The sequence below is a fragment of the Callithrix jacchus genome, chromosome 12, assembly GCF_049354715.1.
Source record: "Callithrix jacchus isolate 240 chromosome 12, calJac240_pri, whole genome shotgun sequence".
In the NCBI taxonomy this organism is placed as follows: domain Eukaryota; kingdom Metazoa; phylum Chordata; class Mammalia; order Primates; family Cebidae; genus Callithrix; species Callithrix jacchus.
The window spans coordinates 68161503-68188355 of record NC_133513.1 but is presented as its reverse complement, the minus strand read 5'-3'; the positions used below and the strand labels follow the sequence as shown (position 1 = coordinate 68188355).

Genomic DNA, 26853 nt, shown 5'->3' with positions numbered 1-26853 from the left:
GATTACCAAATTATTAATATTTTATATATGATAATATTTCAATTATGTAGAAGAATGTTATTTTTTAAAGATCCATGCCAAACTACCTGAGGTGTGTGTGCCATCTTGTTTGCAACTTATTTTTTAAATAGTTCAATAACAAAAAAGAAAATTTGTGCATGTACACACGCTTGTATGTGTATTTGTGTGTGTGTCTGTGTAGAAAAAATGGTAGAGTAGATGAAGATGAATATATATAGCAAACTTAATTGTACAAATCTAGGGATAGAATATACATGATGTTGACTGTACTATTCTTACAATTTTTATGTATGTAAATTTCAAAAAGCTGGTTAAAAAGCAAACATAGTTGGGAATGACAATCTGGAACATGATGAGCAGACACTTGGACCAACAAATGACAGTAAGAAACTAAGAACATAAAAGGTGACCAAAAAAAAGTACATGGTATATAATTAATTCCTATTAAATTCTAAGCCCTATTTGCTCATCATACACATTAAGGGGATACAGGGCAAAACTTTATTTATGAAGCACACATTAAATTGTTCTTAAGTAAGTATACAACACTGTTGGTGTTCTGGGGGATATAAGGTAGAAAGAAGAGAACCAAGATTAACTGAATTGCCTCAGCTATGAATTGCCTTCCAGGCACCAAATCCTCACAACAATCCTATGAAATTAGTAGTGATGTCATCTCTATTTCACCAATAAGAAGTAAGAATCAGACACTGTCCTTGTTTCCAAAAGCTTATAATTTATGAAAAGATATGCTGATTATAAATAGTTCTATTAGAATACAGTATGTTACAGCGAGGTATTCATGGTTTGGATGGTACTATAAGTAAAAGGAAGCAAATAGTCATTTTCTGAGTCCTCGCCATGGACATAAAGGAATAATTATTTTCTGAATAGAATTATCAAGGAAGCTTTGAGGCAGGTATGGTGTCCCAGAACAAATGGGTTTTATCAAGTGGGAATGAAGATATGCCACTTCAGTGTAAGGAAAGGCACTGGAAATGAGAAAATCCAATCACTGTTTTCAGGATACCGATCAAGCATTTTGCCGCAATAAATTTGTAAAGTAGAAAATGAAAGATAAGAGTTCAAGTAGTTTGGGACCAAACCACAAAGATTCTGGAATGCCTACTTCGGTGGATGGAAACCAATAGCTATTTTTTTGAGAGGTAGACTGATAAACCATCTTTTAAGTAGCCATATCTGACCACAGCATGCAGGGAAGAAAAAAAAAGGTAAAATGACAGTTTACTAGTCAAAAGTCCAGCAAATTAACAGACTGATGTAACCTGCCTCTAAATTGAGGCAGTAAGCAACCTATGCACCTCACCCTAATGACCTACTGTCTACCCAATCTAGAAAGATTTTTACATCCTGACTCCATTGGGAATTGTACAGAAGCCTCGGTATTTTGGCTTGTTTAGGCATAAAGAACAGGGAGTGTACTACATGTTTCGTACCAAACACAACTTAGAACAGAGCTTTTATTATATTGTTAGAATAGTATGGCAATAGAACATTTAACCAGTTGCCAATATTCTCAGGATTCTGTGGTTTAAAAAAAAAAACAAACCACAAATTATATTACTGATTTTTCAACTGTGGTTCCTCATCTAAAGCACAGAGTAACCATTTATTGAATTCTTCCAAGGGTGGTACAAAAGCAGCACTATTCTATATGCAGAAGTTAAGTCAATGCATACAATGGATTCTTGGGGCATTAGGACTTAAATCTTTCCTGGAACTCCAGTTTTGAAAGACTTTAGAATGAAGTATTATCTGACTGTTTAAATAATTTCAATGGATTGAGAAATAACTGAAAACTTCTTGCAGAACGATTATGTACAGAGAGCACCTTGAGTGAAGATCTATTAGAAAAGCCCTCAAGATTCATTGCAGCACTGTTTACAATAGCAAAGACCTGGAACCAACCCAAATGGCCATCGATGATAGACTGGACTGGAAAAATGTGGCACATATACACGATGGAATATTATGCAGTGATCAAAAACAATGAGCTCGTGCCCTTTGTAGGGACATGGATGAATCTGGAGAACATCATTCTCAGCAAACTGACACAAGAACAGGAAATGAAACACCGCATATTCTTACTCATAGGTGGGTGATGAACAATGAGAACACATGGACACAGGGAGGGGAGCACTACACACTGGGGTCTATTGGGGGGAATAGGGGATGGACAGCGGGTGGGGGGAGCTAGGGAGGGATAGCATGGGGAGAAATGCCAGATGTGGGTGAAGGGGAGGAAGACAGCAAATCACACTGCCACGTGTGTACCTATGCAACTATCTTGCATGTTCTGCACATGTACCCCAAAACCTAAAATGCAATAAAAAAAGCCCTAAAGAAACCTACACACTAGTTTTGATTTCCTCATTTCTCTAATAAAAGTTTGTTCTCTATAAGATCATTTCTATGTCTGTCTATTCTTAAATATTTTCCCTAAAAACTGGTTATTTCAATTATTTACTCTCACCACCCTTTTAATACCCTGCTGCCAAATAACCATCCCCAAACACCCATTTTTATCTTACCTATTCCTTGCTTAAAATAAAATGGTAAAAGATAACAGGATATAGAATATTGAAGACTTTTTTTTTTAATTCCAGAATTCAATAATTAAGAGAAGCAATGGGTGGCTCACGCCTGTAATCCAAGCACTTTGGGAGGGCAAGGAGGGCAGATCACTTGAGCTCAGGAGTTAAGACCAGCCTGCCAATGTGGTGAAACCCCATCTCTACTAAAAGTACAAAAATTAGCCAAGCATAGTGGTGCAAGTCCCAGCTACTCGGGAGGCTGAGGCAGGAGAATTGCTTGAATGCATGAGTTGGAGGTTGCAGTGATCCAAGATCACACCATTGCACTCTAGCCTGGGTGACAGAGTGAGACTCTGTCTCAAACAAAAAAGAAAGAAAAAAGAAAGTACAGGTACTCTTTTAGAGGGAGTACCTGTACTCCCTCTGTCTGGGGAGACAGAGGTACATGGGTTTTTTAAGTCACCTGGTTTCATGACCTAGCCACAAAGTCACTGTGTATCCTTGAAGAGTTACAGCCTTTAAGAGTTTTATATCTGATACGGTTTGGCTGTCTCCCCACCCAAACCTCATCTTGAATTGGAGCTCCCATAATCCCCATGTGTCGTGGGAGGGACCATCAGGACAACGGAATCATGAGGGCAGGTTTTTCCTGTGCTGTTCTCATGATAGTGAATAAGTCTCACAAGATCTGATGGTTTTATAAAAGGCAGTTCCCCTACAGAAGCTCTCTTGCCTGCTGCCATGTAAGACAAGCCTTTGCTCCTCCTTCATCTTCTGCCATGATTGTGAGGCCTCCCCAGCCATGTGGAACTGTTGAGCCCATTAAACCTCTTTTTCTTTATAAATTATCCAGTCTTGGGTATACCCGTATTAGCAGTGTGAAAACAGTCTAATACAATATCTTTCTCCATATTTAATGTGATATTTGTGAACATCTTACACAATGCCTGGCACCTGGAAAAGCTGTTAATACCAGAGAACTTCCTAGCATTCTAGGCTTTCTTGAATCTTGTTTCCTCCCTTCCTTTTCATCTTTGCCTTGATCTTCAGACTTGACCCAACCGATTTTTTCACTGCTTTTGAATAATTCATGCTTATTTTTCAACTTAAGTTTTTATTTTGCTATTTTCTTTTTGAGACGGAATCTCACCCTTCTGCACTGGCTGGGGTGCTGCGGTGCAATCACAGCTCACTGCAGCCTTAATATCCCACACTCAAGCAATCTTCTTGCCTCAGCCTCTCAAGTAGCTGGGAGTACAGGCACACGTCACCATGCCTAGCTAATTTTTGTATTTTTTGTAGAGACAGGTTTTTGCCATGTTGCCCAAGCTGATCTTGAACTCCTGAGCTCAAGCAATCTGACCACCTTGGCCTCCCAAAGTGCTGGGATTACAGACATGAGCTACTTCATCCAGCCTATTTTGCTATCTTCTTGGAATGCTGTCTTCCTCCTGCTCACCTACCTGGATTCTATCCATCCTTCACAATCTAGAAGATCCAACCCCAATTGTCCTATTAGATATTCCTCAATTCCACCATTTCACACTTATTTTATTCTTCTTTGAAAAAGTTTAGATTTAGAGTCTATACTTATTTTTTGACATTTTATAATAAAATTTAGAAAACGTAGACTAGTGTTCTCATTAAAATGCTATTTATTTTAACTATGGCAGCAATATAAAATTGAGCATTTTTCTAACTTAAGGACTAATCAAACTAAGGAACAGACTGCTGAGACTCTAAAGGCAAAATATTTCTAAATATACAATATTGTCATACTTTGACAAATTCTGTTCTTTTAAGAGACACCGACCCAGGCGTGGTGGCTCACACCTTTAATCCCAGCACTTTGGGAGCCCGAGAGGGGTGGATCACGAGATCAGGAGACTGAGATCATTCTGGCTAACACCGTGAAACCCTGTCTTTACTAAAAATTAAAAAAAAAAAAAAATGAGCCAGACATGGTGGCATGCACCTGTAGTCCCAGCTACTCAGGAGGCTGAGGCAGGAGAATCACTTTAACTTGGGAGGTGGAGGTGGCAGTGAACCAAGATTGTGCCACTGCCCTGCAACATGTGCACAGAGCAAGACTCCATCTCAAAAAAAAAAAAGGCAAAAAACAAAAAAACAGACACCCTAGCACAGCACTTAATAAGTGTTCCCGCGAGTAGTAGATATTCAGTATATATCTGCATAATTTACATAACTTTCTTCAAGGAACTATATCACTACCCTTCAACTCATTTTTTGTGTAATAAGAAAGCAAGTATAATTTCTAGTTATATCTGATCAGTGACCTCAGGTTATATCTTCACAAACAAAATGAAGCTGTAAACAAAGGAATACATATAGAATATACAAGATTTTTTTTAAATTCCAGCAATAATTAAGAGAAATACTGCTTTTACACGAATGAAGAGCAAATATATGTGTTGTATGCATAGTGACAAAGATATTTTCATCAAAGATAATTAGTAAGGAAACTGAAAATCATATATTTCCAGTTAGGAACCTTAGATAATTTTTCCCCATCACTGCTATATAAATTGAATAGGGTTATTTAATATTTTTATAAATCAGCAACTTCAGAAAAGTCACACTGCCAAATTTAATGAATGATCGATTCATAACTCATTAATATTTAAAGAGCATTAAATATGGAGGCAGATATGGTCCCAAAAATAATATTGTAGAAATTGAATATTCTAGAATTGATAGATGACATAATATTGAATGCTTAGCCCCATACTTTCTAAAAGCAGGGCTTCTCAAACTTTTCCACTGAAACTGCCCCTTCATGACAAAGTAACCTAATAAAAAGGCTGAGAGGGAACATACATCCCCAGGCATAAGAAAGCATAACTTCAAAATACTCCACTATTCTAAACTTCTCATGTTTATTCTTAAAAATCCACGCTCTAAGAAGATATGCCATATTTATTCTATGGCTTTGCATATCTCCTGACACATAATCGTGTACTCTCGGTGCTACCCATGACCAACTTTGAAAAGCACTGACTTAAACCAATGTATAACTATCTGAAAACTATTTTCCTATATTCACATAACAACGAAAACTGACATTTGTTGAGTACTGAGTATGCAAAAGGCATTACACTAGGTTTTTGCATATATAAAATCTCAATTATCAAAATGTCAGTATTATGCACACTGTAAGGACGAAACTGAGGCACAAGAAGATTAAAATCGCTATCTCATGGTGATATAGCTAATAAGGTTGGCTACTTTGCATCCAGGTCTTTATTATACCACACCCTCATCAAAATTTTATTTTTACAGAAATTTCATACTTTGGCAAACGCCTTAACTTACGTTTCAAGAATTTAACGATGTGCTCAGCCCAGTAGCTGCTATTGTCTAAAAGAAACTCTTTCCTTGTGCCAGAGCTGTAAGACTAATCAACAAAGGGGAATGTAAGACTGTTTTTAGTTAAACTACATTAAAATCCAGCCACTCAATCGACCAATTCTTAGGTTCAAGTAAGATTTGGCATTGTAAATAAGACAGGATATAAATTTCATGTACAAAACATAGATCTAATCTAAAGTAGCAGCATGAGATGACAGAACACATGACCAGAAGCTATTAACACTTAGCAAATCTTAACTCTCATTAGCTTCCATCACTTGTTACATGCATGTCCTTGAGGGGTTTTCGGGTTTTTTGGTTTTTTTTTTTGCCTCTCTAGGATTTATGTTCACATATCAAGAGATTTGCTAGCAGATTTTTAAGTTCCTTTCCATTCTTAAGGTTTTCTCTCTTTATAATTTTGCTACTCACTCATCTCAATTTCTATACTTAAGTTCCCATAACTCACAGCTAGTACCTTTTTATTAGCACATATCTAAGCAATTAATTTTCTTACTCTACATTTCTATCAATCTTGGTCCTTTCTTCTTAATGCTCCCTCAATCATTGCTTCTGAACAATTTTCATTTTAAAATTACATACTGAACACAACAAAACTGCCCAATAAAGACTGCTGCCTGATAGTAAGTTCACTCTGAGCTCTATTGGCAAACCGTTTATGATGTCAGCTGCTACTTCCGTGTATTTGTTTTTTTAAACAGTTTGGTGATTTGACATTTGTACTTAAGCTTAAGTTATATTGTTTTTAATTTACATATTTAAGTACATTAAAAGCCACAGGTAAACTATGATACTAACCATCTTCCAGTCTGATTTGCAATCTGTTCTTCTAATTTCTGTAGCTCCGACGTATAGGCCATTATTCGAGCATTGCACACCATGAGATTCTTAACTGCATGTAAAACCTGATCTTTCTGAGTGCTCAGAGAAAGGAGTTTCCATATTCCTTCTCGCATTCGAATTTCTAAATGTATTTTTTCTTGAATGCTGCAGTCCTAAAAAAAAAAAAAAAAGCCTTTAAAATATAGCAAAAAATTACATCTTTCCATAATTACATCTTTCTATAATAGAGGAAAATGTACTAGATATCATTATAATTGTATACCATATTGAGAAAGCAACAAAGTTTTAATATATGTAATAGAAAAATAGCTATTTTAAGATGCTCTTTGGGATTTCTAACTTCTTGCTTCATTAGGAAGTCTTCAGAATCTTCTGAATAAACAGAACATAAACAAAGTGAGAAACATGTGTTCTCATAACGATACTAAGTTTAATAGCGTCCCTCCAAAATTTATGTCCATCTAGAACCTCAGAATGTAGCCTTATTTGGATATGGGTTTTGCAGATGTAATTAGGTAAGATGAAGACATACTGGATTAGAGTAGGTCCTAACTCTAATAACTAGTGTCCTTAAAGAAAGGTCATATGAAGACACAGTCACATACAGAGAAAATGACATGTGAAGACAGAAACTGATCCATCTATATGCAAAAAAAAAAAAATACTAATGAGTGATGGCAATAATCAGAAGCTGGAAAAGACAAGAAAAGAATTATTTCCTAGAGCCTTCAGAGCAACATGACCCTGCCAATTTCCTGATTTCAGATGTCTGGCCTCGGTAAGTATGAGAATAAATTTATCTTGTTTAAAGCCACTCAGTCTTGGTCATTTGTTATAGCAGCCTTAGAAAACATATAACTAATATAATGTGAAAAATGTACCAGATATATATTCTATAAATTGTATTAAGAAATGGCAATGTAGTTGGTGACAGTAAATTAGCCAAAAAAAAAAAAAAAATTCTGAAAAAGCAGATACTGAGTAAAGGAGCCAAGGTTTAGCAGCAGGGAGGAAACAGACTATTTGTAATAGTAGGCAGTGTAAATACAATCTCAGAAGCAAGAGAGTGAAAGCACTGTACATAGAAAATGTCAGAAGCCTTAGCTAACTGGAACAGACCTTTAGAATATAATTCTGGACATATCATTTATTTTAGTTTTAGGATTTACCACGAAACTACTAAATATTTTATTTCTGCAAGTCTTTTATGCCATATAATTATCTTTTAATGGCCTGATTCTACGTATGAGTTTCTATGCAACATTAAAATTCTATAAACTGAATGTACAGTTCTGATTTAATTCACAATATTATAAAAATTATAAATCATAGGATACTCTTTATTATACCATGAATATGTAACAATGTTTCTAGTGTGTCTATTTCTAAAAGATAAAGTGACCACCCTAGCTTCTGTGGCTAAAAAACAAAAAGACAATAATTTACCTTCTGATTGGATCAAAATGTAAATTTAAAAACGTAAATGAAATCTAACAACAAAAGGTCTAGACAACCTTTTCAAAAAGAAAAGAAGTTGAAAGATAGGAGACCTAACAGTCTTCAAACTGCAGTAGATGATTTAACTTGACGATCCAAATTAATCAACTGTACTATTTACACACAGAAAACTGATCTGTTTAATTACCTTCTGTAATTACATCATGTAATCACCACATAAAAACCTCGTATAGTGTTGTAACTCAAAACTGATGTACTATATAAATGTAGTCATTTGCTGGTTTTCCTTTGTTACACATGATTGCATTTCATCTTTTTATGACTTACCAGCCCCAAAGTAAATTCTTTTTTAATGTCATTAGCAATTAATTGTAAGAATTATCTATATGACCCATATGTCTATAGAAATAAACTCTGGCAGGCTGACTATACTGGGAAGTGCACACAGGGAGCAACCTAAAGCTGGGATGAATAGCTTTCCCCCACAACTCAAATATAAACAAATACCATCTGGTGCCACTAAATTCAATTTTGGTTTTTAAATGCTGAAATGAAACAGGAGGTTGAGCCAGTGTGGTGGTTCTCAAAGCTGGCTGCCTATTAGAATCATCTGAGGCAGAGAGGAAGGGCCTTATAAAAGAACCTAAACCTGTGACCTACCCCAAACCAATCAGGATCTCTGGAGGTGGGGCTCAAACTTTTTTTTTTTTTTTAATAGCAGTTCCTCAGGTGATTCAATGGTCAGCCAGGGTAGAGAAGCACGGCTGGATTATTTGAAATTCCACAGCAATCTTGAAAGTTGCAACAACCTTAAAGAACCAGCAGGTGGCTATAGACACCTTAAGGAATCAATTTGGGTTTCTATTCCATAAATGAAGATTATCTTCTAGCCATCACTTACAATGAAGACTCCATAAAACCTTAGAAGCTTGGGAAATAGTAGAGAAAGAAAATGTAAGGTCAGGGTTTGAAAATAAATATATGTTTAACCAAGTTTGAAGAAGACATAAGATTAAAGTACCATTTATTAAGGAAATGAGGCATATCTAACAGGTATTACTATTAGATTTTTTTCCTTTAGAGCAAGGATCAGCAAACTATGGCCTGGCTGGGATTTGGTTTTGTAAATAAAGTTGTACTGGGGCACAGTCGCACCCTTTCATATTGTCTATGGCTCCTGTAAGCTACAAGGGCAGAGTTGAGCAACTTCAACAGAGACTGAGGGGCCTGCAAAGCTGAAAGTATTTACTGTTTGCCCCTTTATAGAAATAGTTTACTGACCCATAACCTAGCCAAATTAACCTACATAGTAAACTATAATCTTACCTCCCTCACTGAGGCAGGTCTCAGGCAAATGTGAGTTAAGTGGATCCCTGAAGGCTAACATAAGGAGGATGAATTGTTAGGTGTACATATGGTTTTCAATGTATTCTGATATTTTTTAAGGCTAGTGTTTCAGCCAGTTTTGTATTTCCCATGCAACTTCTTTTAGTACATATCTACATTTTACATGCAGAAAAAGCTTCTCTGGTTAATGCTAGCTCTAGCAAGGAAGGGTTTATGGAACCAAAACCCTTCAGAGTTGTCTTTCATTACAAGGGTACATATTGCATCTGGGGTAAGAGTTGATGTCTAGTGCTATCCACAGTAAGAATAATGATTATGTAATATGGGTACTGATTGGGCATTCAATAGTGATGTTTACTGACCTCAAAGAGGATAAGTAGGGAGTGAAAAATCATCAGCGTTGCTCCCTCAGCCATAATGGCTTGGCCAGGTAGAGTCAAGGTTGATTAGGACAAATGACAAAAACTTATCTCTCTGTAACCTTGCCTCTTTGAGGTGTTTGAATGCCAGTCTCCAGGAAGAGCAGAGAATGAGGTAAGACCATCCTCTTATTTCTTTTCCAATTTTCTGAATAAGTGCTTGCCTATAATCAAGTCAAACAGAAGCTGTGTCACCCTCCTGACCCTGCAAGTAAAGTCAGGCTGATAAAAATATATGGACAATGCTATAAATGAAATGGGAGGATACCTTAAAAGTAGAAATTTAGATTAGGAAACTCATTAGGCTTTAAGAGCTAGGCTAGCACGAAGGAACTGCAAAGAAAATGGCTTTATTGTTGGTACTAAAAACTGACAAAAAAAAATCCTGAAGTTGAACTCCTGGTAAGATGACTGCAGTAATCAAAACAGAAACTATTATTCACCTAATGGATACAGTTAAGCCATGCTAACCAAGAGACCAAGGTGAAGCTGAAGAAAAGAGTATATACAGTACATTCTCTTTTTGCTAAAAGAAACTGTGTGGATTCTAAGAATTGTTTATGTACAGCAAAAAGTAGAAATTGTTAACAGAGGCCATTCTGGGGAATGGAATTGGGAGAGAGAATTCTTAAATTCATGTTTCTGTATATGTTGACTTTTCTGCAATGAGTTAGTATGACTTTTTGAATTTTATTTGTATTAAGATTCCAAAAGCTTAAACATTTGTAAGAAAAGGTAGGGGACCGCCCTAACCACTCAGATGAATAGGACAAAGGATAACAACAACAGTCATCTCTCAAGCACATCCTGAGTGCCAGGTGCTGTGATAGGCACTTTAGAGAGGTCCTCAAATTCCAACAGCTGTCCGGGATAGGTAGCATACCCAACCTACAACTGTGGAAATTGAAACTTAAAAAACAGAGAAAACTGATTTAAGGTGGCACAACAAGCAGAGTTTGGTTTGACCTGAATCTGACGCCAACGCCAGTACTCTATGCTGGGAGGAGTCAGTCGCAGAGGACTCCAGGGTTTCAGTAGAGGTGTTCAACTAGTGTGTGACCACCTCAAAATCTTTGGCCTTATCTCTATTAGATGGCAGCTTCATTCATATATCAAAGGAAATGCCAAATAAAAATTCAGTGTTAGTCAAGTATAAAATTATCGAACTGACCCTCAATACTCATGTTAGTTTGAAACCTACTACTATTTTGTAGTAGGTTCTGCATTCTCCAAATGCAAACTAAAGAAGTAATTCCACATTTCAACCATTTTAATTTTGTCCCGCCTAAGAAATTAAGCATTGTACCTTCCCATGCGTAAATAACCCAGTCTTTATGCATATATAAACATTTTTCATTCCATGTAGCTAAACTTCCTTTATGATCTTATACTCTTGTCACTTCTGTACCATTCCTATTACTGCAGCCTGCAGCTCAATAAATACACTTGGACAGCTACACCAACACCTATACGGTACATGTAAGAACCTCAGTAGAATGCCAATTCACTATAAATCAAGATTTTGTGAGCAATCAGTACAGCCAAAGTACATAACAGGACAGGACTAACAAGTACATCAAAATCTCTGAAATTTTTGAAAATGCTGGCATAAAACGGCATAAAAATTACTGATAAAGGCACTGGGCTTCTTTTGCATAATGAATCTTAATGTCTTGCCTTATTTTTCACAGCATTGAAAATTTCCTAACAATTTTGTGTCTGCTAAGGAAATCCCAGATTTTTAAACAAAGATATCAGGTGCCTCCATAAGAATGGAATTGCAAATATTCCACCAATTTTGACCTACAAAACTGGCAATTTTATATGATTTAACCTACTTCTGAAGTAGGTAAAAGGAGGTAGAGATCAAAATAGAAGTAAAGATCCAGCTTAAAGACATCAGTTTTTTTTTAAGACACTAAAGTTATAGTTAAGAGTGAAATGTGATAACATTTTAATAACTGATGTTGCCAAGAAATAATGTTGGTCTAGTGAAAAGTAAAAGAGTTTCAACACATTTTACATGGCTCAAAAGCAAACACCAAACTTCTATTCAACTTAACATGCACTCCCTCTTTTCTTTCTAGTGATTTGAGAACGAGCCCACTACCAAACCTTCAACTTTTTCTGACGTGCAGAGGTTGCAGTTTGCCTCTACTCCGCCCAGACCCCTCTGCGTTGTGTGTAGGTATCGCTCCATTACTGTGCTTCCCATTAAATCCGTAATAAGCCAACTGTCCTCCACTGGCCTGGCTGGGTTTCTTGGGAATCGAGGAGCTTCCATTCCCCCGGCATCACCTACACTGGCAAAAAGATGTCCAAAGCTTGTGGAGGGCGGCGGACAGGTGCGCCAGCAAACGCGCGCCAGGACCCCGGCACCCCTTCCCATTCCGGACCTCAGCTCCTTGCCTGAGAAATCCGGAGGTACAGATGTCCGGGCTCTTTAGAGCCCTAGGAGTGCAGTCTCCTAGTCCCTCCCTTTGTTTCTGGCCTAGGCTGAATTTAACGAGCAGGGGAGAGGCTTTTCCGACGACTCCACAAAGCGAAGGCGCGAGGAACAGAACTCGGGCCCCTCTCCTTCCGCGGCAATGTTCCCCCCAACTCACCCGCTGGGTGGGAAGCCCCGCCAAGCCGAGCGCGGGACTCCGCAGGCTCGGCCCCTCCATCTCCAGCGCGAGTTGCCCTGGCCGCAGCCACTACTTCGAAGGGAAGATTTGAAAAGCCCGCCCCTGGCTGGAGCCGCGGAGGACGCCAACCGCCCGGCCGTACCAAGTCCTAGCCGCAGGGGTCGGGGGCACAGGAGGCGGGGGCCGAGGCGCACGCGCAGTGGGCGCGCCTCGTGCCCCGCCGCTCCCGCCGCCGGAAGTTGCCGAGACCCTAGACTCCAACGCGGCGGGGCGGGGGAGAGGGCCGCGGCGGGCATACTTAAGGCGCTGACAGGGATGTGGGCGGGCCTGGCACGGGAGTGGGCGGGACCGCGGGGAAAGCTTCGGCGACCGAGCGCACCTGTCCAAGCGCAGGTTTCTTGCTAGTGGTTTTCGTGGCACGCCCTTTGTGCTGGCCGCCTTCTGCACGCATCCCACCGAAGGCCTTCCAGAATAATCGAAGCTGGACAGATCCGAGACTGCACACCCTGGACTTCCAGGCAACTCAGGAAACCACAGTGTCACTACAAGCCCATGGTCTCCCTCCCAGAGACCAATGACATTGCCCTAAAAAACAGCTCTCGCTGTCTCCTCTCACCTTGCCCAGCGTTATCACCAGGGCCACCCAGAGATCATGGCTTTATTCATCAGGTTCGTGAGACACTTTGTCAGGCATTTCACAAGGTCTTGTCTTTGCCCTCAGTGTTTATAGTCTCAAATGTTCCCCACCCACTTACTCTGTACACTTAACTGTGTTTTCTTGCAAAGGATTTCTTTTAGCTCTCCCGCTCTCTTTCCCTCTCCTTTCGTTTTCCCACCAACTTCCAAGGTGACAGCAAAATGGGGTGCTATTTCTCAAAAGCCTCATTTCTTGCCTGCTCCTAAAGATTAGCACAAAGACCCATTTTAATTAATGGATTTTGTTAATTATAAAGGGAAATATGGGATTTTAAAAAATCAAAATGAAAGCAACGATTTCACACCCTTGAAAAGTCCCTAAAATTCATTGTCCCTAGTTTATCTTGATTTTCCCCTTGAAAAGGCAACAGGAAGCCTCTTTGGGCTTCAGACATATTTTCTTCTTGAAGAGTCTACCAAATCAAACCTCCTACCCTCATCTCCTAGAAACCCTTGGGCATTTTTCCTCCATAAGTAGGTGCCCATGTTTTTTTTATTTGCCTGGGAAAGACCTTGTTTGGGTCTGTTGTCCCAATGTTGCCCCAATCTTGCACTTATCCCGTATAGGATATTACATGGTTTTTATTTATTTATTTTTTTGAGTCCTAGTTTCCCTCTTGTTGCCCAGGCTGGAGTGGAATGAGAGTGAATGATCTCAGCTCACTGCAATCTTTGCCTCCCGGGTTCAAGAGATTCTCCTGCCTCAGCCTCCCGAGTAGCTGGGATCACAGTCCTGCGCCACCATGCCCAGCTAATTTTGTATTTTTAGTAGAGATGCGGTTTCTCCATGTTGGTCAGGCTGGTCTCGAACTCCTGACCTCAGGTGAACCACTGCCTCTGCCTCCCAAAGTGCTGGGATTAAAGCGGGAGACACCACGCCTGGCCATTATATGGTCTTTTTAACTGCAAGACCTTTTTAAAAGCAATTGGTTTGAGAATGTACTTTAAAAATATAATAGGTAGCTTCCTCAAATGGGTAATGTGCCTCTTTAAGACCCCTTGGACTAAGTGATACTAGAAGCTTTCCAGTTGGGAATGATGTTCCCCTTGCATTATGAATGACCCATATCCTTAAACAATAAAATATGTGTTCAAAATTACCAACACAGAGCTCACCTCATTTTCTGCAAACACGGTCTGAATTTCAAAATCCTTAAATATCCCTTCCTCCAATCCACATCACTCTCTTATGCTACCACTTTGTGGTGTAATTGTGTAATTATCCCCTACTCAATGTGAGCTACATGAGACTAGTTATAGTACCTGACTCAAAAGAAAAACACATCTGGAGCCCATCATCAGACACATAGTACTTATAACACATACAGCCCTCAGATGCAGATCAAAATATATGTAGAAGCCAGCACTTCATAAAAACAAGAGGTGAGCCAACCGGTTTAAAATTGGGCACTGATAGAGGAATATTTGATGAGTTAAAACCAGATATTTAACTGGAGATACATTTATTTATGGCACTAGAAGAAAAAGATTAGGAAAGGCCATATTTAGTAATTATCTGTAGAATACAGTTGTTACAAAAGACCTTTCTCTTTGGAGAAGAAGTTATGATATGGTCTTGTTTTTATTGTATACCAGCAGATGTGCCCAGGAAGTGCTTAAGTACTTAACTATGATATGGTAATTAAAATACCTTGGGATCGGACTTCTGTTTCCTTATTTATCCTCAAGTCCTTTCTTGTTATTGCTTATTTCATCAGACACAGTTTTCTCTGGTGTATGTAATGTAAATAAAATATAATCATCCATGGAAACTACAAAAGTTTAAAGAGTGCACATCCATTAGTTTGATTAGCTACATATATTTATCTATCGATAAATCCTCAAGCTAATCAAAGTACTGGATGTGCTTTAATTCTTCATTTATTTTACAGTTCCCAGAAAGTGAGAAGTACTATGTTTTACCATCTCAAATATTTGAGAGAGAACATTTGGGCATCTCTTAACCCATCATTCCTGGGTTCTCACAGAAGGTTGGTATCCACCCAACTGCCCAGAGGTAGTAGCTTCAGCTAGAGAATGAGTGATGGAATTACTGCCCTACCAATATGAATTCTCATTATAAGGTCTATATTTAATGCTAATTTAAAAATACACATATATTAGTTATATCTAATATAACAGGTAGTATAATAAATTAAAAACTAGAGAAATCAGTAATTGACATACAGAAGACAATCTAGATAATACTAATAGATGTCAAAGTATATATTTCTTCTCTTATTCTCTGTATTTGTGTTTTAAACTGAGAGGCTAAAGGAAAAGAAAACACTGAACTTAAAATCAGCTCTGTTACATAACAGATCCATTATTTTGAAAAATGTGGTCTGACAGAACAGATAACTCGTGATTCTGAATATCCTCATAGCCTCTCGTATAAAAAAAAAAGTCCTATTAAAAATTCTTTTGGTGCTTCCTTTTACTCATCTCTTTATCTTGTAGATAATGTGTTTAGGTTGAACTGAATAGATTAAAGCTATATTTTGAATTATACATGAAGAGAGGAGAGAAGGAACTGAGGTCAAGTTGCTAAGCAGAGGTACAGCATTTTCTTAAATAAATAGGGTACAAATAGCTGAAGCATCACATAATCATAAGGTGGCTATGGAATGTGGAGTCTGAGGATTTATTAGCCCCATTACCTTGGGCAAGCCACTCAGTTTTCTTATTTATAAAACAAGTATAATAATGCCCATCTTGTTTTTTAAAGTTGTTGGAAGACTCAGATAAGATTTGTGAGAGTGCTTTGTAGACCGTCCCACAAAAACAGGAGTCATTACTACCGTAGGCAGAAAACATGAGTACCGAAAGGCAATTGTAAAGTACCCATAGAACTATGAGAACTGAATGAGAAAAATTTATGTGAATTGGATATATTCAAGATATATCATCTACCTCTGCTAAATAATATGCTATATATAAAGAACTCCCATAAATCAATAAAAATCCAATTGGAAAATGGCCAAAAGGTATGGTAGGCATATTATAGGTGGGTAAATCCAAATGACAAATAAAACATGAAAGGTTGCTCAACCTTATTATTAATCTGTAAACAGCAGATTAAGATCCCAAGGAGATATTTTACAGTCACTGGGTTGAGAAATATTAAGAAATCTGTTAATACTAGGGGCTGGCAAAGATGTAAGTCCAAGGGATATTATACACTGGTGAAGGAGATAAAAATATGTCCAATCACTTTGAAAAAACAAATTTAGAACTGTTTTATAAAGTTGAAAATGCATACACTGTTGAAAAACACACGCTTTGAATGAAGAGACCTTCCAAACAGGCTTTGTGTGAGCAACATGGCTGTTTATTTACCTGGGTGCAGTTGGGCTAAGGCTGAAAAGGGCATTAGCAAAGGACAGTGAGATAGAAGTTGGTTTTATAGGTTCAGGTAGTTTTTTGGGGGGTGGAGGTGTTGCAGAGTAAGTTCAGTTACAGTGGTGGGGTTGAATGAGAGGTATTTACATTATCATAAGAACAGTTAAGATGGCAGGGTTGGGTGAGGGGCTTGTCCATGGAAGCTCCACTGGGTGATCAGGGACAGCGGCAAACGCAGACAGCGGGTGGGAGACATCAGCCGAGGCATGCAGGACTTCAGACTTTCAGGTTCCAGGCTTGCATATGGAGACCTGACATACACCGAGCAGTTCTGCTCCTGGGTACATATGGTTTGGGAAATTCTTTCAAATTTGTATAGGCAACATTGCTTATCATAGCAAAAATATTTTTAAAAGCCAAATGCTTATTTCAGGAGCATGGATTAATTGTGGTGATTTACCCAATAGAATATCATATATCTTTAAAAAATAAACCATAATTATATTTAATAACATACACATAACTAAGTCTTAAAAATACTAAATGAAGAAAACTAGTTGCAGAAGAATACATAGAATATATAATCTTTGTAAACCTCAATAGCAAGAGACTATGAACAATACATTGTTTAAGGAAACAGGCATGTGACAAAAGCTTATATTTCACAAGGAAAGGAATGCTAAACAACAAAATTCAGGCTAGTGGCCAGCTTCAGAAGGAAGGCAGGAGAACAGGATAGTCACAGAGCCTGCAGCTATAAAGCTACTTACTGGTCATGTTTTAATTCTTAAGGTGAGTGAGTGACGGGTTCACCAATATTAATTGTAATGTTTACCTGGTAACTTACATGTATAAAATATATTTAGCATGCATCAAACCTTTCATAATAAGAAATAATTTTTTTTGGAAGTGGAGTCTCACTCTGTCTCCAGGCTGGAGTGTAGTGGCACGATCTCGGCTCACTGCAACCTCCAGCTCCCAGGTTTAAGCGATTCTCCTGCCTCAGCCTCCTGAGTAGCTGGGACTACATGGGCATACCACCACACCCAGGTAATTTTTTTTTTTTGTATCTTTAGTAGAGATGGGGTTTCACTATGTTGGCCAGGATGATCTTGATCTAACCTCATGATCCGCAGACCTCAGTCTCCCACAGTGCTGGAATTACAGGCGTGAGCCACCATGTTATTTTTAATATATAAAAAAGTCCTTGTAAATGTTAAACAACAGTGATCGTTAGGGACAAGCTGCAAAAGCTGTCCCGTTCCCCCACTCTGATTGCTCTGCAGCTGCATTCCTGAACCCGTACCTAGGTGCCACATCAAGGCTGCCAGACCTGCTACAATTAAGCAAAGCCTAATTACAGCCATCCAGGCGTTCGAGGGAGGACAGGGAAAACAAATATTTGTTGTCCATACTTGTAAGTTCCTGTTTGACACATATCTGTAAAAACTCCTGGTTTCTCTCTTTTTTTGAAAAAAAGACTGCTACCACAAAAGTCACAGGCTGATGTATTGTAGGTCTGTTAGAAGTTTACAAACTATCTCTGTGCCTGTTACCAGTGAATAGATGACCTCAGTCCTGAAACTCCCCTATACCCCTCTCGCCCCATATAAACCCCTCGTTGTGTAAGCTCTGCCTCCTTTGACTGTTACAGAGCAGTCTGGCAGGTTAATAGAACTGGCTTGGCTGACTTTCTATTCGCCTTTCTCTAGGCTACCCTTACAGTAATAATATGTTTTTTTTTTTAAGAAAAACTTTACTTGGCAAACTAATAATACACATTTTGGCTTACAGAATTTGACTTGACATTTGATCCATTTTCTTGTATTTTTATTGTGTGAAAGCATGCAAAACACAGTTGTAATGCATTGGTACCTGTGACCAGAAAAACATGCTTAAGAATTGGCTATGTAGATTTCTTTGTGAACACCTAAGAACCACTGTTTGGGAGTAGTGAGGGTTAGGAGTCTGGCAGAATTTGCAAGGGATGAGAACTCTTGTCAGGATATGGGGACAAAATTGAGTGCAATTTAAGTTATTACTGCTAGTGTGACATACATATTACACACAGTCCTGAGGAAATTCCAGTAGCATTATAATCAGAATGCTCTTTACTCATCAAGCAAATCAGTCACAGGAATTAGTTGTATGATTTGAATCAGTGCTTCTCAAATTGGGACACACAAAGACTTTGCAAGGCCTGGATATACGTAAAGGTCTGGACTATTTAAAGAAAGTAATTGTTACGATTGTCAACTTAGGTTCCCCCATCCAGAAATTGATTGGTCTAAGAACTTACCTGCTGTCTAGGTCTCCTATCGGTCCCCCTTTCACAATCACCTTTTCCCATTTGACAAAAGGAAGCCATGACTTCCACCCACTGCATTGTCCCAGAGTATAAAAACCATCTGCAGGTCAAAGGGACAGTTAAAATTATTGGTACAGGGACAGGTGTGGTGGCTCACACCTATAATCCCAGCACTTTGGGAGGCTGAGGCAGGTGGATCACCTGAGGTCAGGAGTTTAAGACCAGCCTGGCCTACATGGTGAAACCCCATTTCTACTAAATATACAAAAATTAGCCAGGCATGGTGGCTGGCACCTGTAATCCCAGCTACTCGGGAGGCTGAGGCAGGAGAATCACTTGGACGCGGGAGGCAGAGGTTGCAGTGAGCTGAGATCATGCCACTGCACTCCAGCCTGGGTGACAGAGTAAGACCCTGTCTCAAAAAAAAAAAATTATTGGTATTGATTCTCCATTAAGTAATAGTTACCTATGAATGCATAACTAATTGGAGGAAAAAGGGTTCATTCACCCCATAATATGTGAATAAGATGTATAAAATTTCAATTTACATACATATGTTTGTTGCTGAGAAATATAAAGTGAGCAGTAAAGACTTTTAATGCATAAAAATATTTTATTTTAGCATAAAATTCTGTGGAGGAGGTGGAATAAAAATACAAGTTCAAGTAGGAAAAGAAATAATATATAATTTCCAGCATAAAATTGTTTTGTATATTTTTTACATGGATGATACTGGATGGATGTCAACTGTTAACATTTTAGATTCCACTGGATACATTTAATAAATAGAATTTTTGAAATTTGAAATTTTAATTATTTTTGATAAACCAGCAATTACATTCTTTGTAACTATTTAAATGTATGGTAAAACATGACAGATGCCACCTTAAAAATATGTAAGGGGTAAAAAGATTTTTTAAATTATTTTAAAATAATGAAATCATGTCATATGTAGCAGCAACATGGATGGAACTGGAAGTTGTTCTGTTAAGTGAAATAAACCAGTCACAGAAATACAAATACTACTTGTTCTCACTTATATGTGGGAGCTAAAAAACTATCTCATGGAGATATAGAGAGTAGAATGATAGCCAGGTGCGATGGCTCATGCCTATAATCCCAGTGCTTTAGGAGGCTGAGGCAGGAGTCTCACTTGAGCCCAGGAGTTCCAGACCAGTCCTGACAACAAAATGAGACTCCATCTCTGCAAAAAAAAAAAAGAAAGAAAGAAAAAGAAAAGAAATTAGCTGGGTGTCGTGGCACACACCTGTGGTCTCACCTTCTCAGGAGGCTGAGGTGGGAGGACTGCTTGAACCTGGGAGGTCAAGGCTACAGTGAGCCATGATCATATGACTGCACTTCGGCCTGGGTGACTGAGTCAGACCCTGTCTCAAAAATATATGTATTATATATATATAAAGGAGAGAAAGAGTGGGAAGGGGGGATGAAAAGAAATTGCAAATGGGTACAAAGATACCATTAAACAGAAGAAATAAGTTCTAATGTTTGATAGCACACTAGGGTGACTACACTTAACAACAATATTGTGTATATTTCAGAGTAACTAGAAAAGAGGACTTGAAATGATACTAACACATAGACATGATAATGCTCAGATGATGAATACCCCAAATATCCTGACTTGATTATTACAAATTCTATGCATATAGAAAATATTTACATGTACCCCATATATATGTAAGTATTACACATGAATAAAAGAAAAACTATTTTAGGGGTATTTCCATAAAAATTTTTGAAAACTGCCGATTTAATTATCTGATAGCATCACACAACAATACAGATTCATCGATATGGAACAGAAGGTCTGCTTGCAGATGGAACCAGACTCGTTTCCTCAAATTCCTCTCTAACCAACCCTCCACTGTCTGCAATCCCTCATATTCTCTAACATGCCCCTCTAGTTTCCAGGCCAGTCTCAGCTCCTTTCTTAGGTAACTTTTTTTTCTTTAGATGCATTAATACTATTAATTAGGCTAAGGACAGTTTCCTCTCTTCCTACTGTGTGGTTCTGGAAATGTTCTTTTTGTAGATATTTACTACCTTTTTCTCAAGAGTATCTTGGCTATTATTGTGCTTTTCTCTTTTACATGAAATTTTGACTCAACTTCTCAAGTTTGAAGGAACAAAAAAAAAAGTGTGTTGGAGTTTTTGTCCAAATTGAGTTGAATTTAGAGAGAAATTGGATATTTAGGATATTGGGTATTCCAATATGTGAACATCATATATGTTGCAAATTCAGATTTTCTTTCGTTTGTTGTTGTTTTTTTTTTTTTTTTTTTTGATCGGAGTACAGTGGCACAATCTCAGCTCACTACAACCTCTGATTCCCTGGTTCAAGCAATTCTCCTACCTCAGGCTCCCAAGTAGCTAGGATTACAGGCATGCACCACCATATCCAGCCAATTTTTGTATTTTTAGTAGAGACAGGGTTTCACCCTGTTGGCCAGGATGGTCTCGATCTCCTGACCCTGTGATCCACCCGCCTCAGCCTCCCAAAATGCTGGGATTACAGGTGTGAGCCACCGTGCCCAGCCTTAGATTTTCATTAGAGGTCTTTGAGGAAGTCTTACAGTTTTTTCCACATAGGCCTATGCATATCTTTAGTCCCATGTATTCTTGGGTTCCTTGTATCTCTTGCTATTGTAAATAATACTTAAAAAACAAATAATCGGGCCGGGCACGGTGGCTCAAGCCTGTAATCCCAGCACTTTGGGAGGCCGAGGCAGGTGGATCAAGAAGTCAAGAGATCGAGACCATCCTGGTCAACATGGTGAAACCCCATCTCTACTAAAAATACAAAAAATTAGCTGGGCATGGTGACACGCGCCTGTAATTCCAGCTACTCGGGAGGCTGAGGCAGGAGAATTGCCTGAACCCAGGAGGCAGAGGTTGCGGTGAGCCGAGATCGTGCCATTGCACTCCAGCCTGGGTAACAAGAGCGAAACTCCGTCTCAAAAATAAAATAAAATAAAAAATAATCTTTGTGGCTGGTGTATAGAAATAAAACTGATTTTTATTTGTCGATGTTACATCCAAGTGCCTTACTAAATTTGCTTATTATTTCTAATAATCATCTATAGGTTTTTAGGTGTATTCTATATGAAATCAAGTGTGAATAATAACACGTTTGTTTCTTTTCTGATTCTCATAGTTCTTTTTACTTGACTTACAACATTGCCTAAGGCAGCCAATTCAATATTAAATGGAGGAGGCATTCTTATTTTATTCCTGATTTTAATCTTTATCTCACTAAGTACACATCATTTACCTTGCAGTTTTGGGTTTATACCTTTCTCAATCTATTGTCTTTATCTCCTAACTTTTCTTTTATATTCTCTACTTTCTGGACTCTGTGCTGAATTTCTAGTATTTTTCCATCTTCTCATTTTTGTTCTTTTATCTGTGTCTAATTTTCTCTTAAATCTATCCACTGAGTTTTTTATTTCAACCATTACATTTTTCATTTATAAGTATTGTTTTAATGACTTTTACAAATCTCCCTGGTCATTTTGAATAATCTTTTGTTACCTGTTCATTTCTGTGATTTTTCAATATCTTTAGATTGTTTCCACAGTTGCTCTACATTCTGTTTTGAATCACTGTAATATTTGTAGTGCTTAAGGACTTTTTTTTTGAAACGGAGTTTCGCTCTTGTTACCCAGGCTGGAGTGCAATGGCGCTCACCGCAACCTCCGCCTCCTGGGTTCAGGCAATTCTCGTGCCTCAGCCTCCTGAGTAGCTGGGATCACAGGCACGCGCTACCATGCCCAGCTAAGTTTTTGTATTTTTAGTAGAGACGGGGTTTCACCATGTTGACCAGGATGGTCTCGATCTCTTGACCTCGTGATCCACCCGCCTCGGCCTCCCAAAGTGCTGGGATTACAGGCTTGAGCCACCGCGCCCGGCTGCTTAAGGATATTAATTTGATGTTATTTCCACTGACATTTACTCACAGTTATTTATTTCCTTGAGATCTGTAATTATTTCCTGAGTGTTCACATTTACCTAATCTAAGCTTCCTTATAGAGGGGATTTACATATGCTTTTAGTGGGAATCATAGGCTCTAGATGCCTGAGACTGGTTAACTTGGGTTCCTAAGCATAATATAAAAACCTCAGGTGCAGATTCTTCCACTTGCCATTGGCAGAGCAAAATCATTTGTGTGTGTGCATGTGCATGTGTGCACTAATAACTTAGTGCTGTGGTTTCAACTCAAGTTTTTTTGTTTGATCGCTTTTGTTGTTACTCTAGTTTCTTAGAGGTGTTTATTTTTTTCCTGAGATCCCAGCAATGCTATAAAAGTTATATTTATGCAAAATGTATCTCGTTTACAAAAAATTATTCATTAGTGAGAGGAATCATTATTCATGAAGTCCACTGTACCTCTAATATAGAAGTCCATAGAAACTGCTAATATAGAAATTCACAGAAAGGAAAGTTTAATATCAAAATATAATAATTAAATAATTATACATAAAATGTAAGAATAAAGAACTGTTCTTTAAATTGCACTCATTTGGTTTTAAGGGAAACTCATCACATTATATTTTTCTCCTGCAGATGTAGCTGCCTACAAAAGCTGGTCAGTGTCCCAGTAGGGTCAAATTCCTTAATAGTCACTTTGAACATATCCACTTTGAGGAAAATGGAAAAGGAAGAATTTTTTCAGATGGTAGAACAAAATGCCATGAAGAGTAATGGACTGGCGAGTCCTCTCCAAGGTCTAGTCAAGGAATCTTTCGTTCCTCTTGGGATAGAGGATCATTTTAATATCACTTGCTGTGATCTCACAGCTACTACAGACCAGCACTGCTGTGTCTCCCCTTCTCCTCCTTTCTAAATGGGAAGAGTTATGTGGAGGTTATCTTGAACATGTATCCCCAGTATATCTTGGATGCATGTGGGGCAGATGACTTGCCTTTTTTGTTCATAGGTTCCTGGTTCAAGAAGACCCCCATCCTCACATGAAGCACATTGCTCCCTGAGGTAAGGACTACAGTGTATTACCAAAGATCCTCCTTTTTGAGCTTGATATTCTCACCACATGGGACTTTTGGGTTTTCTCCTTCCAGCAGTGGATAAGTGCATATTGCCTATAGGAAAGAGAGTATACTGAATACTTAGTGCCTAGGAAGGCTATTGTAATCAGTGACAAAGCATAGTTCTGGTTTGATTTACTTCCTCATAAGTTTGCCTGTTTGAGGTCAGCCTTGACCATGAGACTGGCTTTAGTTGCTGAACCATGAGCACAAGGGTCTATGAAGCAGCTGTAAGAGCAAGTGTTGACTTGCTGTCATTTTTCCCCCTCCAGTGACAACTATCCAGATTGTAGATCATATAATATTGCATGGTTCAGAGTGAGATAACGAGAGAGCTCCCACCTGTCTTGTGCTGAATACACATTAAGAGCAAGAATCATATCTTTGTTATTTTGAGCCTCCGAATCTAGGAAGTGTTTGATGCTACAGTGTTACCTAGCTCGTTCTGGTTTGATACAAGCACCAAACTGGGAGACAGAGGATTTCAATTGTAGTCAGTCCTGCCATCTAATATCCATTTGGCAAGTCACTTGACATATGTAAGGCTGAGTTTCTTAATCTGTAATATACAACTAATAATCCTTCCCCTGTCTGCTTCATAGGCTTGTCTTGGGTATCCAGTGTATATGAAAGTATTTGAAAAATGTAGGGCATGTACAAATACCTCCCAGCTGTGTAATTAACATTGAATTGGTTTATTCCCATCTGTGTAATGCCAATCCTCCAAAAGAAAACATTAGAGAAGTTATGAAAACTAAAGATTTACATCAGATAACAGTGGAATGAAATACTTAACAATTTCAGCATGAAGTAGAGATATTACCATCTAAAATATTTCAATGACTATTCACACCCTATTTTATAATCATAAACGTCTTTAAAGAGTCATTAATGCTTTTGAAATTCTATTGTAAGTTAAAAGTTATGACTAACAAAGCCAATACCAAAGGTATTTTTAAAAGAAAAAAAGTTTATTTTGGACTTAGAAAATAGCGTATTTTTCTTTTGTGTGATATCATAGTGAGGTTTGATTGAGTTGGCTTGCTTACTACACATTCCGGAGTCAAATCTATTAAACTGCTGTGTTTTCAAGCTCTATCTGTCTTTCCCTCACTCCCAAATTTTGAGCCCCTAGGAGTTGATCCTCACCTTCCAATGAAATCACCACATTAGAAAGAACAAATCATAGAAACTTGTAGCATGTCCTTCCTATTATTTTCTGAAAAACTAAAGGCAGGAGAATATTCTGTGATGACTTTCCAGGGTGTGCGAGCCTGTTAGTAACTGTTATGCGTCGAATGATGAAGAATATACACTGATCACTTAAGCTGTCAGTAGTAGTAACTCTGGGCCTTACGGAATGTTGCTTTTGGCTTACCATTTGCTGTAATGAATGTCCAGGCAGGTGGGGCAGGGCCCCACAGTAATGCCATGAAGTGCTACGTTTACTAGTGCTATCACAGTAATGATGATAATGTGTAATGAATAATTATACATGAAACTCTTGAGTTCCTTCTCTTATTAGACACCTAAAGACACCTGGAATTAATTACTTATCTCTGTCCTTTCTAGTTTTGCTTTAGGAGGCCTAAAATATTAGGGTTTCATTTTAAACTGTTCAAGTTTTACTAATTAATTAGTAATTTACTAATTAATTAGGTATTAAATAATTTCTTTTCTTTTCTCTTTTTTTTTTTTTTTTTTTTTTTTTTTGAGACAGAGTTTCACTCTTGTTACCCAGGCTGGAGTGCAATGGTATGATCTTGGCTTACTGCAACCTCCATCTCCCAGGTTCAAGTGATTCTCCTGCTTCAACTTCCCGAGTAGGTGGGATTACAGGTGCCTGCCACCATGCCTGGCTAAGTTTTTGTCTTTATTGGAGACAGGGTTTCATCTTGTTGGCCAGGCTAGTCTCGAGCTCCTGACCTCAGGCAATCCACCTGCCTCGGCCTCCCAAAGTGCTGGGATTACAGGTGTAAGCCACTGTGCCCAGCCTAGTATTAAATAATTTCTAATGCTAAATGAAAGCTTGCTTTTTACTGGTCGCTGTTCTAATTTTTTTCCATCTATGAAATCTGCCATGAATATAATTTCATTTCTTCAAACCATTTTCCTGTTACTTAGAAAATGCAATCATTCATTTCTGAATACTCAGTGAATTTTTTAGTTGAAATAAGTAAATAAAGTGTAAAATAGCATATACTACCAACAGATAATTTTTGCCACTCGTAACCCAAATAATGTGGCTCTGACTTTTTGTTTTTTAAGACAGGGTCAGCCCGGCGCAGTGGCTGATGCCTGTAATCCCAGCACTTTGGGAGGCTGAGGCGGGCGGATCACAAGGTCAAAAGATCGAAACCATCCTGGCCAACATGGTGAAACCCTGTCTCTACTAAAAATACAAAAATTAGCTGGGCGTGGTGGCACGTGCTTATAGTCCCAGCTACTTGGGAGGCTGAGGAAGGAGAATCACTTGAACCCAGGAGGCAGAGGTTGCAGTGAGCCGAGATCACGCCACTGCACTTCAGCCTGGTAACAGAGCGAGACTCCGTTTCAAAAAAAAAATAGGTTCTCACTCTGTCTCCTAGGTTGAAGTGCAGTGGCATGATCATGGCTCACTGCAACCTCAACCTCTTGAGCTCTAGCAATTTCCCACACTCACTTCTGGAGGAGCTGGGACTATAGATGTTTGCCACCACATCCAGCTTATTTTTTAACTTTTCTTGTAGAGACTGGGGGTGGGTGTCCTTTTGTTTCCCAAACTGGTCTCGAATTCCTGGCTT

General features: G+C 38.5%; 1 protein-coding gene across 7 annotated transcripts in view; it reads right to left on the bottom strand.

The window, feature by feature from the left end:
* RTKN2 (rhotekin 2) overlaps positions 1-26853 on the bottom strand; it is a 180681-nt gene that overhangs the window by 61824 nt on the left and 92004 nt on the right. For 4 of the 7 annotated variants that reach the window (XM_035268284.3, XM_078345859.1, XM_078345857.1 and 1 more), the window contains exon 3: positions 6765-6961. In XM_035268284.3, coding sequence (XP_035124175.1) covers positions 6765-6922 — 158 coding nt within the window. In that variant the 5' untranslated portion in view covers positions 6923-6961. Of the gene's footprint in view, positions 1-6764; positions 6962-12639; positions 12933-26853 lie in introns of those variants that run through there. The other 3 variants (XM_002756335.8, XM_017979086.4, XM_017979084.4) reach the window with 1 other exon arrangement.